Below are 18,279 nucleotides of genomic sequence, written 5' to 3'. Positions count from 1 at the left end.
AATTATCTGATTTTTTTTTTTTTTTTTTTTTTTTACTTCAAATATCCCACGAGGGATAATCCTGCGCTTTGCCGTCCCTGGAACTCCATCCCTCTTCCTCCGTCCCCAATCAAGCCAGCCCCAGGTAATCGTTGTTTTGAGACCATCAAACTCGGGTCACCTGGCCGGGAATCGAACCCCGGGACCTTCTGATCATAGAGCAAGCGCTACAACCACCACAGCACAGGAGGCCGAAAATTGAAGAATAAATATAAATAATCATAAATTTTATCGAAAATTAGTGATTTACCTAAGGAAATTCGGCAACGCCTGAAGGTTCATACGGCGTTTTTCCTTAGCATGGCAGATCAGTGGTGCATCCTGCGACGACGCACGGTGGCTCGAGTCAATAGGAGAGGTCGGACAAAATTTGGAAACTTTAAACGCTTATAACTCCGTTTATACAAAACTTTTGGGTTCTAAAAGTGGTTCCATTGGTTTCCTCGTGAAATTTTCTTCTCGAGGCACTACTTGAATTTTAAAATGTGACGAAATGAACATCAAAATTTGCAGTTTTAGTCAAAAAGTTCATGTCCGACCTCTCTAATTGACTCGATCCACCGTGTGACGCGTCCACAGATTAGTCCAGATCGCTAACGTCCAGTCCAATCTAGTCAATGCTTAGGAAGCGTGAGTAATTTTGCTACAGGTTAGGCAACTTTAGAAAATTGATGGCGCTACCAGTAGTGAAAGAACTTGACCAGAGCGAGGAAATTTCTTCTTGAATTTGATTATAAAGCTTTAATAAAGTATAAATCGTAATGTGTAATAATGGTTTTTGATCAAATAAGAATTGATCAAGCACTGTTATGCTAAGTATTCTGTTTCAATATTCTTACAACAGCTGGTAGCAAATTAACTGCTCTCATGGGGGCCTGGCGGGAATTTAAAACTAGGAACCAAAAGTCTCATTTTGCTAGGATTTTGCATTAATTTTCTGTTTCTAAGGCTTTAAACTTCAAAAATATGATATGTTGTAATCTGGCGGTGAAGATCGATTCATCCAGAATAGATGAGAGATAGACATTCCAAATTAAGGGGGAAAGTGCTGCATCTTTTAGTCTGGAAATATTGAACCACATAAAGTCTACCGAGAAACTAATTCTTGAATTCTTCGGAACGTTTCATCTCACAAAAATCTGAAAAAGAAAAGTTCTCCCGCCGAAAATCTGCAGAAAATAGCCAAAATTTCAGTTTTGGTTCCTAGTTTTAAATGCCCATGGATTTCCCCGCCAAATGGTTTTCACAAAACTACTCACGCTCTTCCGCCGATGTTAGCTATCTGGACCAATCGTGGACGCGTCTAATAACAGAGCGGTTGCGCGGCAACAGGGGCCGGGAGCGGCGCGGCGGTGGCGCTCCTGGCGGGCGTCGGTGGAACCGGCGGGCGCCGTCGCCGGGACGAGGCGTCGCGGCTGGCAGTCAGTTGGTGAGCGCGCCTTCAGACGAAGACGCCACCCCCTATCACCGCGTCTTCGCCGTCCGGGTTCGTGTGTCCGAGTCGCGTGGTCCCCGCTTGGAATCCCTTCTTCGTCCGCTTCGAGGATGACTCGCTCGAAAACCCCTGCGGCCGGGAGTGGGACCGGCGATGCCAACGGCGTCGGCTACGAGTGGGAGTACGCTCGCCCCAAAGACGACAACAAGAGCAAGTGGGAACGCATCGCTCTCGCCATCTACAACCCCTCGACCAACGAGATCCTCGGCAGGACCCTCAAGAGTTGGGGTAAGTCCCGCCAAATCCACCCTCGAGCTCACGCGCCCACGCACAGTGGAACGAGGAAATAGGAGAGGTCGGACAAAATTTGGAAACTTTAAACGCTTATAACTCCGCTCATACAAAACTTTGAGGTTTTAAAAGTTGTTCCATTGTTTTTCTCGTGAAATTTTCTTCTGGAATCACCCCGTAAAATTTGAAATTTGACGAATTAAACATCAAAATTTGCAAGTTTAGTTAAAAATTTCATGTCCGACCTCTCTAGTCGACTCGATCCACTGTGCTACGGCCCAAGTGCAGAACCACGTATCTCCACGGCGATGTCTCTAAAACTCGGCCCCAATTTTAAATGGAAACAAGCCAACTGTATGGCTTGAAATGTATGTATACAGAATATTCTGCTGACGGAGAAAAAAAGCAAGGCAGTTATCAAGAAGTTTCGTTGACCAGTTTTTCCAGAGAATAAATGAAGAAATGACAGGGTGTCTGCAACGTCGCAAATGGGGATTCGTGGTTTCGCACTTTGGTCATCGATATACTGGAAGACCTGTTCCATGAAAAACCATTTTTTGATCCCTCGAGGCTCAAATTTGGAAATGCAGTTTGGTACGCTTTGAGAAAGTGTGTTTTTCATCAAAAATTGAGTGTGCGGGCAAGCCTCACTCTTGTATTTACTTCTAGTTGGCCCGGGGATTTACGGCTTTTCCTGGAAAATGACAAAATTCGTTGTTAGATGAATTTAGGTAGCGCTGAAGCATTCCATTTTTGATTCTTCAGCGCCTAATAACGTAGAATAACACATCACTAACGGAAAAGTTGCCTCAAGGCGCACTTAGTGAAATATTTCACTCGGGTACCAAAAAAAAAACACCGAAAAATGTCATCGGCATTTTCTCGAGAAACTGAAACTACCGATCAACTGAGCCGAAACACAAATGTTAAACTCTCCCGCATTTTCAATGTTTGGTAGAAACTTTACAGATTGGACACTAACGTGTCCAAGTCAATATTTTTCGGGGGGTGCTAGTTATTTCTAAATTTGATCCTCGAGGCAAGCAGAAAATGACCCCAAATGGAATAGGTCCTCCTATTTTTTAGTAGACCCGGGAGACAATGACAGAACGAAACGCTTAGAATTATATGGTGTAGAATCTATCGTGAATTTTTAAAGGGGGAAAAGTAAAAAAGTGGCGTAGGTATTGTGATACCAGCTTAAAAGTTTCGGATTCAACTCTTGGTAATTTTTTTCCGGGTCCAAAACATCAGCTCCTAGAAATTCTGCGGCATTTTGTGGACCTTTATCTCAGTCAAACAAATTAATAATGATGTCGAAGAAAGAGGTTCTTAAGGAGAAATGAAAATAAAATGAGACGGCTATTTCAGAACCTAAATGGATAAGTTCTGCGTTTCATTTGGCGCCTAAAAATACAGGAATACCAAAATCGATTCTTTGAGAGCATTAAAGTAGAAGGACGATAAAATCATGAAATTTAGGAAATTACACACAAAGTTTGCCGATGGGCACTGTCGCCAGTTTTGAAATTATTCATTTTAAAAGCTTTGAGTTAAAAATTAGTATTCAGCTTTCAAGAGATGGGTTCAGTTTTTCATTTTTTTCACGCTTACGTAACCTATTGCAGTTGTATGCCTTGACAAATATCTCTCGAGAAAACACTTACTGAGGCACAAAGTTGTCGTGCTTCGGGAAAAATACCGTATGAAAGTTTGAATGTTGCCAGATTTCCGGTAATGAAGCATTCATTCACAGGAGTTGATTTAAATATTTATCCTCGAAATTAAGGTAAACTGAATAAAATTGCCGGAATTATTTTGTGGCAGTTTCAAGGGGAAAAATTCTGGAATTTTCCGGAGAGCACACATTTTATCAACAAAATGGCGTCAATGTCCGAATGCCGATACGAGGTTTTCCTATAAAACGGCGCAGCGAAATGAGCCGGTGGCGAGGCGTGAATGATCGATTATCGATTTCTCACCATTTGAAGCTATGGTAAAGAATCGATTGTCAAGGTGTTCGTTGCGAACACTCTGTTAATCGATCCTTTTCGATAGGTTTATATGGCGGATCAATTGATACATCGCAATGCACGCCACGCCACTGGAATGAGTGTGATGAAAAGAAGGGAATTATGCCCTTTTGGTACGTGGGATTTTTATTTAATTTGCGTGCTTTATGGATGGAGTTACTTACGGATGTGGTCGTGCGGGCGTTCGATCCCGAAAACAAATCCGGGGGAGAAAGGGGAGGAGGGGGGGGGGGGTGTAAAAACAACGTCCAGTGCTCGGACTCGGTCCGGGTCGGGGTCGGCAACTCGAGAAAATTGGATCGATGAAATAAAAGTGACGCTTGCCCCAGTTGCGATTTTCATATTGAATTTTACATCGAACGGGGTACAGCCGTCGCTCAGATCATAGCAGAGCACATTTCAGTGGCGATTTTGCCATTTGGCAACATTGCTTATCCTCCATTTGTATCCATTGAATATATCGCTGTTAGGTGAGACAAGAATCGATTGTTTTGCATACTTTTAAAAGGAGGGAAAACAGTGTCGCCAACTTGTAAATCGCCATCGGTGCATGTTCCTAGTATCCCAGGTTTCAGCCAGACTGCAAAATAATGATTATTCTATCACTCAAAATAAAACTTTTTTTCTCTCTGATTTTCTCCCCATAAGTTCCTCCAGTCGAATCGCTCTTGAGGAGGAGCAAAAATCGGCTTTTTTGTTGTTAATTTGGGCGCGTATTAGGCACTGCTTGCATTTAAAATGAGTTACCTGTACAACCTTAGAGACTTTTAGCGCTGAGTTCTTCCGTGACCTCAAAAATATCGCAGTATCAAGTTAAAGGAGAATTTTAAGCAGTTTCGGAGAGTCTCGGATATTTTATGACTTGATGGATTTTATATTCCGTTTTTCGGCCAGTGGAAGTTGTCATTTTTAGGGCACCATTGCATCCAATGTAAAATCATCCCACGAGTCATAGTATTTTTATTCTCTCGTTTTTCTCCACCAGGATTTGGTTTTCAAGAAATTCGAGGCCAAAAGATCAGAGAAATCCAATATCTCGGAATAAATATTGACCTCTTTCATGACGTCTTCGATTATATGAACCATAGATATGGCCGGGCCGGGCGAAAATAGAAGCGGGAGAGGTAGCGGTAGATCTCCCGGAAGGGAGGGAGGGGCGGGGGAAAAATGAAGGGTGGAAACCTTGACGCAGCAGCAAAAATAATTTTATCTTACACACGAAGAGACGGGATTCTTTTTGAGGGAGGTGATTTTTAGAGACATGATATTTGAGCGAATATACGACAGTTTCGAGTGGATCTACACACAATCAGTGGCGTGGCGTGAATGATCGATTATCGATAGTTCCTCATTTGTAGCTATGATAAAGAATCGATTATTAAGGTGTTCGCTGCGAACACCCTGTCTATCGATCCTTTATCATAGGTTTATAAATGGCAGATCAATCGATATATCGCAAAGCACGCCACGCCACTGCACACAATGACCCGGAAAATTAGTGGATTCTATTGGGCTTTTCTCGTCGGTCAATCGTGAGTTTTGCGGGGTGAAACAATGATGGTTACATAATTTGCTTTTTATCTTATAAACTTAACATGTTCACTGCCGTGCTAAGGAAAAACGCCGTATGAGCCTTCAGGCGTTGCCAAATTTCCGTTGGTAAATCAGGAATTTTCGGGAAAATTTGTAAATATTTTTCCTCCAATTTTTCAGATAATTTAGTTCGCAGTTTCATCTACAATTCCTGAAAATTTCAAGGGGAAATATCCATAGCTTTCCGCAACAATAAACATTTTAGCGAAGGAAATTTGGCAACTCTCGAATGTTCATACGGCGTTCTTCCTTAGCACGGCAGTTCAAGAATCAAGTGCGACCGCAGAGTTGCCGCCCATTGTGCTCGAATGATAACAGCGCAGATCACGGTGCGGTGGTGGTGGAAGCATGTGCCACTTTTAGCTTGTTTCGGATTAATTTCTTTTCCTAAGTAATAATAATTAAAATCGTTCAAATCATGAACTTATGCTCGAAAAGGATCCACGTGTCCGCAACCTAATTACCCCATGGAAATATTATTTGTTCCTTTGGCGGTTTTTGTCACCGCGAGTCTATTCGTGATTTATAGGGAGAAAAAAGGAAGAAAAAGGCGCGGTAATAAAATTTTAAAAGTAGGACCACTCGTCCTTCTCGTGACTGCTCAATTAAAAACCACGAATAGCTGGAATAGAATCGCGACTTGAATCCATTATTGTGAGATATCGATTTTATTTTATGCGAACAACGGGTTATATTGATTGTGAGTCGATTTTCCGAAGTCGCATTTAAATCGGACTTTTTTGCGAACGATTTTTGTCAAATTTTGGTTATAATTTTGAAGGCGTCCATTCTGATTTCTCTTAAATGCTTTTATTTATCATTCGAGTCTCATATCAGTGGCGTGGCGTGCATTGCGACGTATCGATTGATCTGCCATTTAAGTCTATGGAAATAATGAATCGATGCAGAGTTTTTGTAATGAACACCTTAATAATCGATTCTTTACCACAACTTCATATGAAGGAATATCCAAAAAATAATCCACAAAAGAATCATACATCAAATTGAAAAAAAAGGGAGAAAAATCGAGTTTCAACACATTTGAAGAGAGGAGGAACGTTATTAAGTCTCGTTTTTTAACTATTCTCCCGAATCCGAGCGACGCGACCCCTGCTTAGAGCAGATCATTGCGAGCTCGACATGCCTCGTGCCATCGCGCCTTCAATTTTGCGGATACAACACGGACATCCATCAAGCACGAATAGTTGTATCTCTGCGCCGTCATCAACGCGCGTCCATTTCCTTGCTCTATTTCAATACTGATGGATAGCGAATCTGAAAACTGACGTTTTTGCAGAACGAAGAGAAAACTTCGCCATTTGTGTAATTTTAAGGTCACATTTGGAATTGTTCCATACACTACAGTGTCATTGAAGCGCTCTTCTACACACTTGGAAAAAACTAGAATCATCAGCTTGCTCATTTTATTCTGTCAAATGCGGCAAAGTCACTAACTCCTTCTTGCCAAAATTGTCAGTTATGCGGTATTGTTCGAAATCCCTCGATGTGGCGTTGGTTCCGTTTGTCTTAATTGGACTGCATTTTGCAATTTGGAACTATAAGTTCTGTCTCTTCTGGAAAAACACTTATATGCACAAGCAAACTAATGGCACATACGTTGTTTTTAAACAGGGCTAGAATTTATAGTTCCAAATTGCAAAATGTAGTCCAATTGTAGTGGTGCTTCCAGAGCTACGTCAGCAATATGTACAGCCAAAGATAGGAAAGACGTGATCCGGCCTCTGTTTTAACTTTTCTCCCGAATCTGACATCTCACAAGCAGCATAGAGAGGAGCATTGCGAGTTCACGCCTCGCGCCATCGCGCCTTCAATTTTGCAGATGCAACACGGACATCCATCAAGCACGAATAGTTGTATCTCTGCGCCGGCCGTCATTAACGCGATTCCTCTCCCTGGTTCTATTTCCAGGCTGTGTTAGTTCCCCTAACTTTTGTTAGATGCGCTCTGCCTTGCATGCTCACTACCAAACATCTTGATCATTTATTCTGCCGTGCTGAGGGAGAACGCCGTATGAGCATTCGAGAGTTGCCATACTTCCTCTGATAAAATGTTTATTTTTGAGAGAAGTTATCAATATTTTTCCTCGATATTTTCAGACTATTTAAATCAAATTACGAATGGAATTCCCTGAAAAATGGAACGAAAAATGTTCATAAATATTCTAAAAAATTCGTGATTAATCAAAGGAAATTTGGCAACGCCTAAAGGCTCATACGGCGTTTTTCCTTAGCACGGCAGTATTCGTATCCAATTTAAATTTCGTCCTAGGAATGGCCGCGTTCACCTCACTTTTGCCTGTGATTGGAGGGAAAAAAATTGAGTAGAATTTTTGTTTGAAGTCAGGAAATTAGGAAGTTTTGGAGCCAAGAAAAAGCAAAGAAATTTGCTGAAAAAGTCAGAAAATTGTAACATGAATAAATGATAGAAACTCTTCGTTGACAGAAAAACACAAACACGTGCACTTAAACATGGTAAACGCACACACACTGAGGATCCACCGGGATCTTTACAGCTCCCGGTACTTGACTTTCCTGGGAAACCTTGATTTCCTAACCCTGAGACGGAGCGTTAACTAAGTATCAAGAAAGAAAAACGAATGATGAGAAAGAATGTAGTGGAGCGTTGACGACTTTTCTTTGTCACATCTTAGGATTTTTGGTCAAGACATAACTTTTGTTTATAATCCCATGAGTTGTTTACCGAATCATTAAAAAAAACTATAAACCGTTTGATTCCTCTTTCCGGACACATGAGATGCGCTCTGCCATGCAAGCTAACTCCCCTACACCGTGATCGTATACAATGTACATCTCCTCACCCAAGCTGCATTTTCCACGGAAAAGTTGCGGGAATCAAGTTGCGGCATTTTTACCAATTTTTTGGCGATAAAATCCCTAGGATCATCAACGTCTGAGCGAGTATCCTCGATGTTGTTGCAATTATATCTCTACGAAATCGCGTTCGACAAAATCGAAATTTTATCTCAATTCACCACGATTTTTTATTCGATAATATTGCGATTAATCGCCGTCGATATAATCGCGATTTCGTCGCAAATTCATGCGATGAGATTGCAATTTGTCACGATTTTTTATCTGATAATATTGCACTAATTCGATATCGAAAAAATCTCCGACTGCGATTACTGCTACTTGAGCATAGGAAACTTTGCTCCTTCCGAGGTACTGTCATTATATTTTCACCGCGGGTCTGCATTCTTATACTTTGAGATCAGTAATCATCGATGCGCGCATATTTGCACCAGTGGCGTGGCGTGAATTGCGATGTATCGATTGTTATGACATTTAAACCTATGGTTAAGAATCAATTATTAAGGTGTTCGCTGCTAACACCCTATTTATCGATCCTTTTCCATAGGATTAAATGGCATAACAATCGATGTATCGTAATTCACGCCACGCCACTGATTTGCACTGGTCGTTTCATGCACTTTGACACATCACTGATGGAACTGACATTGAAACGTTTGAAACCACTGGCATGGCGTACTTTGCGACACATCAATTGATCTGCCATTTAAATCTATGGAAAAGGATCGATAAACAGGGTGTTCCCGACGAACACCTTAACAATCGATTCTTCACTACAGCTTTAAAGGGGGAGATATCGAAAATCGATCATTTACGCCGCGCCACTGGATGAAACCATGGCACGCACTTCGGTACAACGTGTACTCAGGGCCGGATTAAGGGGGTAGCCACATGGGCCGCGGCCCATGGCGGCAAATCTATAGGGGGCGGCAAATTTTACACTTTTTTTAAATGTAGGTATAAAAAAAATTCGGATTTAGAAAAAAAAAAAATTACAAGCTAGAAAAGGCGACAAAATCTCTAATTTTCTGAGGGTATAGTAATTTCTACTTTTGTCGTTTTTCAGTGATACAAGAGACAGAACCTTTAATTAGTCGAGTTAAGAGAGAAATGATGACGAGGACTTGAGATGAAAAAGAGAAGCCCTCGGCGCGGCGATCGGCATGTAACACATATTAGCGCCTACAAGACTGCACGAATACTTCACGCATTGCATCAAACACAGTGCGGTCATTGCGAACAGCAGCGTGAAACGGATAGCGCCTATAAGAATGCATGAATACCTCACGCATTGCGGTAAACACAGTGCGATCAGCGTGAGACGCATAGCGCCTACAAGACTGCGTGAATACTTCACGCATTGCGTAAAACACAGTGCGGTCTTCGAGGCGCGGCGGTGGAAGTTAAAATCATTAATCCACATTTATGTTTGTTCTTTCATAATTTTTTCGTTCATTTCTTATGAATGGAAGGCCTTGGCCACACAGAGATAGGTTTACGAAACTTAACTTTCGCGCAAAGTTACGTGAACTTTTGCTAGTAGTGTTGACAGGGCTTTCCCAAAAAATGTGTTCAACACCAGTAAACGCGTCTCATGCACCTTTCCCCTGCTGGCACGTTCATTTGATGGTTTTCATTGATGTTTCAAATCTGTTTTTGGTCAATGTCCCTGTAAGTTATACCATGAGGGATGAGGTGCAATGGTCTGGCCCATTCCCGAATTTTTTCAGTTACTTACCACGCATTGATGGGAAAAAGCCGGGAGTGACCTGTCTGCGGTGGTTCATGGTGTATAAATAGGACGGAATACTCTTTTTTTGCGCGCGATGGATTCTTATTTATTTATAAAATATTGTTGGCAGCCGGCGGGAAGCGTGCGTCGTCGGTTTTATTCGCCCATTCATTTCGGCATTTCCGATATCGACTCTGCAAATCCGCTATAACTCAAGCCCTGCTCGTCGCGCCCCAAAATAACCAACCACTAATTTTTTGCGACAGTTGGACCGCTTTTGACAGAAAGGAACCAAGCCACATTGCCTGTAAATTGCCACATTTAATTGAGGTTTTTACTTTTCTACAAGAGAAGAATTGTGCGAATTTTTTTGAAAATTTTAGGGGATCTGCCTTGTAACATGCAGAAAATTCACTGAGATTTTCAAACAAATCCGCTTCACCGTTTTCATGTAATAAATTAAATTGCCCAGTTAAATTTGGCAATGGCTGATGTGGCTTGGTTCCTTTCTGCTTAACGCGGTCCAGTTAGTCTGCCTTGCTGAAGGAAAACGCCGTATGAACACTCGAGAGTTGTCAAATTTCCTCCGATAAAATGTTTATTTTTGAGGAGAGTCAAGGGTATTTTCCTAGAAATTTTAAGAAGATTTTAGATCTGGTCGCAAATAAAATTTTCTAATAAATTCAAAGAAAAATGTTCACAGAATGGAGAATTTGCATGCAATTTTTTCATTGCTTCATCTGAAAGTAGCTGAGCTGAGTTCGCAGTATTTTTCATACTTTTTTTTCTGATATGGAACATCGGAGAAATATACAAATTTAAAAGTGAGGAAATGTACCGCCTTATGACGTCATCTGGCGGCATTTTCTATTTATACACGTATTTTTCAACAAATTAGGTTATTTTTTCATATATTCTCCAATAATTGTCCAATTTTAAAGGATATCCTCGTACTCAGATTTCCTAGTAGTATCACTTTAAAGATGAAATTCACCAAATTTAAGACACCTGCATATCGACGGTGAAACTACCAAACCACGTATCTCGGTTTGCGACGTCGCAGACTTCCTTTCATACTTTATTTTTTAAATGAAAAACTACTTAACGTCCAGTCTTGAAAATTTCTGTGATTTTTCCTCTTCGTGCGGAAAAAATTCTGTGAAAATTTCAAGGAATGATATTTATTTGGTCTACTTCAAAAAAATAAAATGTGAGCGTAGATTTTTAAACACCGCAAACGAGATACGTGGTTTAGTAGTTTCACCGTCGATATTCTCTATTCCCAGAAAATTCCTGTTTTATGAGAGGAAATTTGGCAATGTCTAATGGTTCATACGACGTTCTTCCGTAGAACGATAGTAGTCAAATTGAAGTGATTTTACTTAAGGCTAATTGCAAGTGTAAGACATTTTTACTGACAATGAGTTCCTAGCCTCTCGGCATTGAGGTACTACTTGAGTCATGTTACTGATAAGATATTTCCATGCCCGGAAAAAATCGAACTCTATTAGAGTAGATAAACGCGCCCCTCGACGTGTTCTAAGAGGAGAAGCGTGTACGTGTGAGGGATTATCAGTCACTATCTATTGTTTTAACTTTTAAAAAGGTATACTTGCACTAGATTCAATTATCTTCGTTCCTAGTGACGTCAGCATAGTATGTATAGAAAGCTTTCCGCGCTGCGGTTACCCAAAATGTCCTTTTCCCCCCTCATTTTGGCCTTTTAAGGTGATTCTATATGCAATCTAGGGACGAGATTCGCTACTACGCTGCGTTGATATGCGGTTTGTGTCTTTGAGAAGCAATAGGTATCGTTACCTATTTAAGTTAATGCAAGAAACTGATTAACGTGTAGCAGCATTATTACTGAGTAGAATGGCATCAAATTTGTTAAGATTTATTGTAAATTTATACCTGAAACTACGATGACGGACTTCGTCCATCGACTCAACGTGTAAAAGAGATATATAATGACTCTCCCGAAGCCTCCCAAGTAGAACAGTGCAACGAAAATATTGAAGTAATATTGCCATTCGATGCAATAGAACTGTATTTTTTTACCATGAAAATGCAATACTATATTATGTAGTCTATAAATGCCGATTTCAAATGAGGGGCTTGGAGGACAAGGCGCACAAGTGCAGTTTTTGATATTTCGAGAAATACGAGCTCGAAGTTTTGAAATTACATGGATCCTTGAAGCGGAAAGAAAGTTCAAACTGACTTTTTGATGCTTAAAAATTGGAATTTGTAAGCGAATTTTTTTACAGCAAATGCATTAGGACTAATTTAACTCGAAACTATTAAACTCAATTTTATCAAAAACTGCACTTAAGCGCCTTGTCTTCCAAGCCCCTCAATGATCAATGATTTGCGTTCCACATGCGAGAAAAGGTAGACAAAATGCAATGCAAAAAAAATTGCAACCTTTTTCATTCATGGCATCAAATTTCAGCAAGAGAAGCCCCTTCAATCAGTGAATAGGCAACTTGCACAACGCGCCAATGCAATAGCATTACTTTTTCAATGTAATCAGGGCCGGATTAAGGGGGTGGCCACATGGGCCGCGGCCCGTGGCGGCAAAATTAGGGGGCGGCAAATTTTGCAATTTTTTTAAATGCAGGTACACAAAAAATCGGATTCAGAAAAAAATTACAAACAAGAAAAGGTGACAAAATCTCTAATTTCCTGAGAGTTCTTTAATTTCTAATTTTGTCGTATTTCGGTGATACAAAAGACAGCGCACCTTTAATTAGTTGAGTTAAGAGAGAAACCAAACACGTAATTTGGCCTGGAGCGGCGCGGCGCAAAGAGAAATGATGACGAGGACTTGAGATGAAAAGGAGAAGCCCTCGACGCGGCGGTCGGCATGTAACACTTATTAGCGCCTACGAGACTGCATGAATACTTCATGCATTGCGTCAAACAGTACGGTCAACAGCGGTCGGCGCGGCGTGAAACGCACGGTGCCTACAAGACTACATGAATACTTCACGCATTGCGCCAAACACAGTGTGGTAAGCGCGGCACGGCACGGTGGCGGAAGTTAAAATTACTAAACCACATTTATGTTTGTTCTTTCTTAATTTTTTAGTTCATTTCTTACTTATGGAAGGCCTTGTCCACAAAGAGATAGGTTTACGGTACTGAACTTTCGCGCGAAATTCCGTGAACTTTCGCAAATAGTGTTGACAGGGCTTACGCAAAAAATGTGTCCAACACGAGTGATCGCGTCTTATGCACCCTTCTCCCTCCGGCACGTTCACTTGATGGTTTTTATTGATGTTTCAAAATGAATGAGAAGAGGGCGGCAAAATACAGGCGGCCCATGGGCGGTAAGTAGGTAAATCCGGCCATGAATGTTATTGCAAATTTTTGCAATCTGTGCTACTTGGACTTACGACATAAGCAGTGGTATGTGAACACCTCTGTGAAGAATAGGAGAGAGGAATCTTAATCAAGAGGAAAATTGCAAATTCGAAGGAATGTGAAGTTTTATTCGTAGAATTGACCAAAGCTCGAGCTAAAAGTTGTCCCTTGAAGTGTCAAACAGAGGCTAAGGAATATCGAGGTAGCGGAAAATAGATAAAGGGAATAGATAGGAAAGTAAAAAGTTAAAAATCGTCACTGAAACAGTAAAAAACATAAGCTAAGAACCGAACACTGACAGATCAATACGCACGCACTATGTAGTATGTTGGCAGTGCTGGATCTTTCAAGTATTTATTCGCTCCATTTGAACTTTGATCTTCATTTCTCTAACGCCACGAGACTTCATAATAGGTAGTACCTGGTAGTGGTAGTAATTTCGTAAACAACAAAGAATGCGCTAAAATGTTTCATAACTCGATACTTCTTCAATGTTGCTACTTGTTTGTCAACTTACGTTCTAGCCGGACGCGGGCGGTTTTGAACGTTTTGCTTGGAGAACTCAGTTCCTCCTGACTAGCTTTACGTCGCACAAATTAGGGATGATTCATTGTTTAACTGATCGATTATTTATAATCGGTATCCGCGTAGTTTTGTCCATAGACAAACGTTCATAACATGGATGTTATGAACATTTTCAATACATTTTGGTAGCGCACCATAACTCAAGTTGGGATCGCAACATTTGGGTTAGGAACCTAATTTATTCAGGTGCTACCACAATTAATTGGAAATGCCCATATCACCCAACAACCCCTACCTACCTTTTTTTCACGAAACAAAGGAGTAGAGTGTACCAAATATACTCGAAATGTCTTATGAGAAAATCTATATTTTTTAGATTTTTCACAGGTCCTCCACTAGGTCTCTTTTTAGCTTTGGGTAGAGTCCCTTTATACCCAGAGTTACGACAACTCACTTTTGGTTGGGCCAGGATTGGGCTGAAAGTGGCCTAAAAAAAAATCCAATTCTGATTGGTTCTCGCTCATGGAGGCCGAAACGAGTGCACCAAGATGGCGGTACCTCGAATGTGAACAAGAATAATGAAAATATTACCTAATTGTGGTTTATCAAGAGTAAATTGTTATTTCCATCGGTCCAAAATGAAAATAGATTAAGAAATTATTCACAAACCAATCTCATTTTCTTTTTAATTGATCACTTTGTTGATGTTGTTGTTTTTGTGTGACAGACATCGCAGGATTCCTGATCCTTATCCCTCAATATCGTTCGTTTGGGTGCACTCGTTTCGGCTTCCATGGCCAGCCAAGGACGGCTGCCAGTCAGCTGATAATCGAGTTGTCGTAACTCTGGGTATAAAGGGACTCTAGCTTTGGGGTATCCCTCAAACCGTCTCTCATGGGACGCCTAAATTATTCTTGTTTCAAGTAGAAAAAGATCAATAATCTGACACTCATCGTGTCCACAAAAAAGAGAGGAAAAAAAGCATATAAGGTATCGCAAAGTCACATGCGCGAACGAATTGCTCACCGGCGAAAATTAGCTCACCGCAAATGTCCGAGAGGTTGAAGTGCCGAGATTTTGGCTATTGTCTGATCTACAGATTGGTGGAAGATCGTGCATGACACACCATCTTGCATGAAACTACTTCAGTTTTCTGAAGCAGCCTCAATTCGTCTCCTCCCTCGATTTAAGCGTTCTTTTCTCCCATTGCTTTCATTTCCCGGAACTTTTGAGATTTTCCATAATATTTTTCGGGTCTTCTGAAAGTACCAAAATGTTCCGGAACTTTTGACGGCCATGAAGTAGGAGAAATTGGAACGAGAAAGGTCCGAATCCCGGAATTTTTGACGAACATCGAATGGGAACACTCTTTTCTCCGGATGTTGTCAAATTTTTCAAATTTTCAAAACGGCGCCGGTTGACTCCGTGTAAACCCATCGAACAATAGCAGTTAGAGATTAAGTCTACGGGGCCCTGGCGCGGCGCCCCCTAAAGACGTACACTCTTGGAACTGCCAAGTCGTATGGAAAAATAATCTCTTTCTTATCTATGAATCAAATACTTTATTTGCCAATTCTGTCAACGTTCCGGCCAGCGGCGCGGGATTGTGGCCACCAACGCATCTAAAAGCGGGAAAGGGGGCAGAGGGGGGAGGGGGCTTATTTTAAATTTAGTCTATTTGCCTCCTCTCCCCCTTGCCAACGGCATGTTTGACCGAGGGGGTCTACGCTGATGACCGACGCTCTAACTATTTCTAGTTCACTGCTTCTCCGGGTAACTTGCGAATTCCAAAGCTTCGCTGTCTAGGGAACGCCGATTGAATGATTTTGGACGCGGATTTGAAAAATTGAGTCGTTGCTTTTTTGATCTGCTATGTTGTATTCGAAATAGCTGTGCCAATACAGACAGTACGTAGTATTCAACACTATATAGATTAAAAATGTATAGAGCAGCCCGAGACAGCGGTAACAGTAGAAAAACAAGGGGAAAAAACGGAAAACAAGGCTAAAATACAAAATTAATAAAAACCGAGACGTTTCAACTTAAGACTGAGTCATTTTCAGTCGGAAATGTTACAATAAAAATTTTAAAAATTCTGTAAAACCCGAGCCCTACATGGTGGTGGCCGGGATCTGAGAAAAAAAATAAAAATAAAAGAACGGTGGAGGGTCTCTTGTCTTTGGGATTTTCACCGGACCCAGCGTCTATCCTCTTTATGTAAGGGTTCTCTGGGTCACGATAGTGCTAGAGATATGGCTCGCTTCACGTGCGTTGCGGGTAGGGTGGTTATTTGTGGAAGGCGTGGTCGGCGGACAGTGCCTCTATAACCTCTCGCGACGCCCTGCTTATCATTCTCTCGTGCTTCCCCATCATTTTTCACAGCATATAGCGCACCCTCTCGGTGCTGAGAAAAAATATCACCGCCGCGGACGTGACCCGTTTCTTCCTCCATGATAATTAATTAACAAGTATTTGTGGTCTTATGGTGAGCAACGCGGGAAAATCGAAAATCTAAGTGGGGAAATCCAGTTTTGGTCCAAGAGTGTTCATACACATGTGTTCTTTCGGATGAGCCAGGAATTGTAGTTCCTAAGTGCAGAATGTTGTCCGATTGATCATCTCTGGATTTTGGGACTGCTTTCCTCGATCCTGAAATACACTTTAAACGCCGCACAGTAGAACGAGCTGATCGGAAGGGTCGGACACGAATTTCTTCACTGAAAAAAAACTCCGGCCGTGGGAGCCGCAATTACGGGCTATATAGACATACCGTCCGTTCCGAGCTCAAAGGCCGAAAATTCCGGCTGCTGGAGGCGTAGCTTCGATTGCTCCGGATTCAGAGGCCGAAGCTACGGCTCCAGCAGCCGGAATTTTCGGCCTTTGAGCCCGGAACGGACGGTATGTCTATATAGCCCGTAATTACGGCTTCCACGGCCGGAGTTTTTTTCAGTGTTGGCTAAAATTTCAAAGTCTGTCGTTTATATAATCACATATCGACGGTGAAACTACCAGACCACGTATCTCGTTTGCGGTGTTTAAAAATCTCCACTCACATTTTATTTTTTTGAAGGAGATCAAATCAATATCATTCCTTACAATTTTCACAGATTTTTCTCCGCACAAAGAGGAAAAATCACGGAAGTTTTCACGAATTGACGTTGAGTAGTTTTCTATTTAAAAAATAAAGTATGACAGGAAGTCTGCGACGTCGCAAACCGAGATACGTGGTTTGGTAGTTTCACCGTCGATATTCAATTTCAAGGGGTGTTTCTAAAAGGAAATTTCATGAAAAACCCAATAGAACAACTGTTGAACTTTTTGGTTTTATATTATCGAAAATATAAGCTTTCAAAATTTCCAGATTTTGTCCAACTTCTCGTGTTGACTCGGTTCAGTGTGCGCCGTCTGGAGAGAATATGAACTCAAAAGGCTACTAAGTAAACGGTTTTGATGCTCACTGGGGGCGTGCTTTCGGCACTATTTCGAAATGTTTATCTGACCATGAACTAATCAGAAAAGGATCCTCCAGTTGTCAGAGGCTCCCCATGAAGGCACTCCAGTGAACCCAGGAACGCGAGCGGCTGTCCTGAAGTCAATCGGACCCGCGGATCAAGTCCAACGCTCCCGTTCTAAGGGAGAACGCCGTATGAACATTCGAGAGTTGCCAAATTCCCCCTGATAAAATATGTGTTTTTGTGGAAAGGTATGCATATTTTTCCTTGACATTTTCAGATATTTTAGATTAAATTACGAACAATAATGGTCTAAAAAATCGGAAGAAAATTTTTTAAGACTTCCCGATAAATTCTTATTCTATCACAAGAAACTTGGCAACGCCTGGAGGCTCATACGACGTTCTTCCTTATTGCCGTGGTAAGGAAAAACGCCGTGTGAACCTTCAGGCGTTGCCAAATTTCCTTTGATAAAACGCGAATCACCTGGTAAACTTATGAAAATGTTCCTCCCAATTTTTCAGGTAATTTTGTTCGCATTTTCACCTTAAGATTCTGAAAATTTAAAGGAAAAATCTTCATATCTTTCCTCAGAAATAAACATTTAATCGAAGGAAATTTGGTAACTCTCGAATGTTCATACGGCGTTCTTCCTTAGCACGGCAGGACGGAACCCGGAGAGAGGGAGGGAGGGGGGTGGAGGTCGTCGAAGGTCAGTGAGGTGAGGGAATACTTGTAAAGTTGAGAAATGGGCTCGGCTTAGCAACCGGTAGGAGAAGCCCCAGGAGGGGTGAGCCAGTGGCCACTCGGGCATCGGGCACTGGAATGAGATGCAGATGCCAGGATTGCTGAAGCTGCCTCAGCTGGTTGTTCGTTGCGTCTGTCCTCGGATCTGGCCCTGGCCCCGGGGCCCCCGGGCCCGGGCCCCGGATGGCACGCGACTCGACGTCGCACTATG

At 41.7% G+C, this 18,279-nt stretch overlaps 1 protein-coding gene across 1 annotated transcript in view; it reads left to right on the top strand.

Annotated features, from left to right (window-relative positions):
• Positions 1-1,442: 1,442 nt before the first annotated feature.
• The window catches only part of LOC109032079 (sodium/potassium-transporting ATPase subunit beta-2), a 66,677-nt gene continuing 49,840 nt past the window's right edge, over positions 1,443-18,279 (top strand). The window contains exon 1 of the mRNA XM_019044016.2: positions 1,443-1,762. Within this exon, the coding sequence (XP_018899561.2) occupies positions 1,585-1,762 (178 nt within the window). The 5' untranslated portion in view covers positions 1,443-1,584. The remainder of the gene's footprint in view (positions 1,763-18,279) is intronic.

This window comes from Bemisia tabaci, chromosome 7, assembly GCF_918797505.1.
Source record: "Bemisia tabaci chromosome 7, PGI_BMITA_v3".
NCBI classification, from domain to species: domain Eukaryota; kingdom Metazoa; phylum Arthropoda; class Insecta; order Hemiptera; family Aleyrodidae; genus Bemisia; species Bemisia tabaci.
The sequence above is the reverse complement of the archived record's forward strand: the minus strand, read 5'-3'. Positions and strand labels throughout refer to the sequence as shown.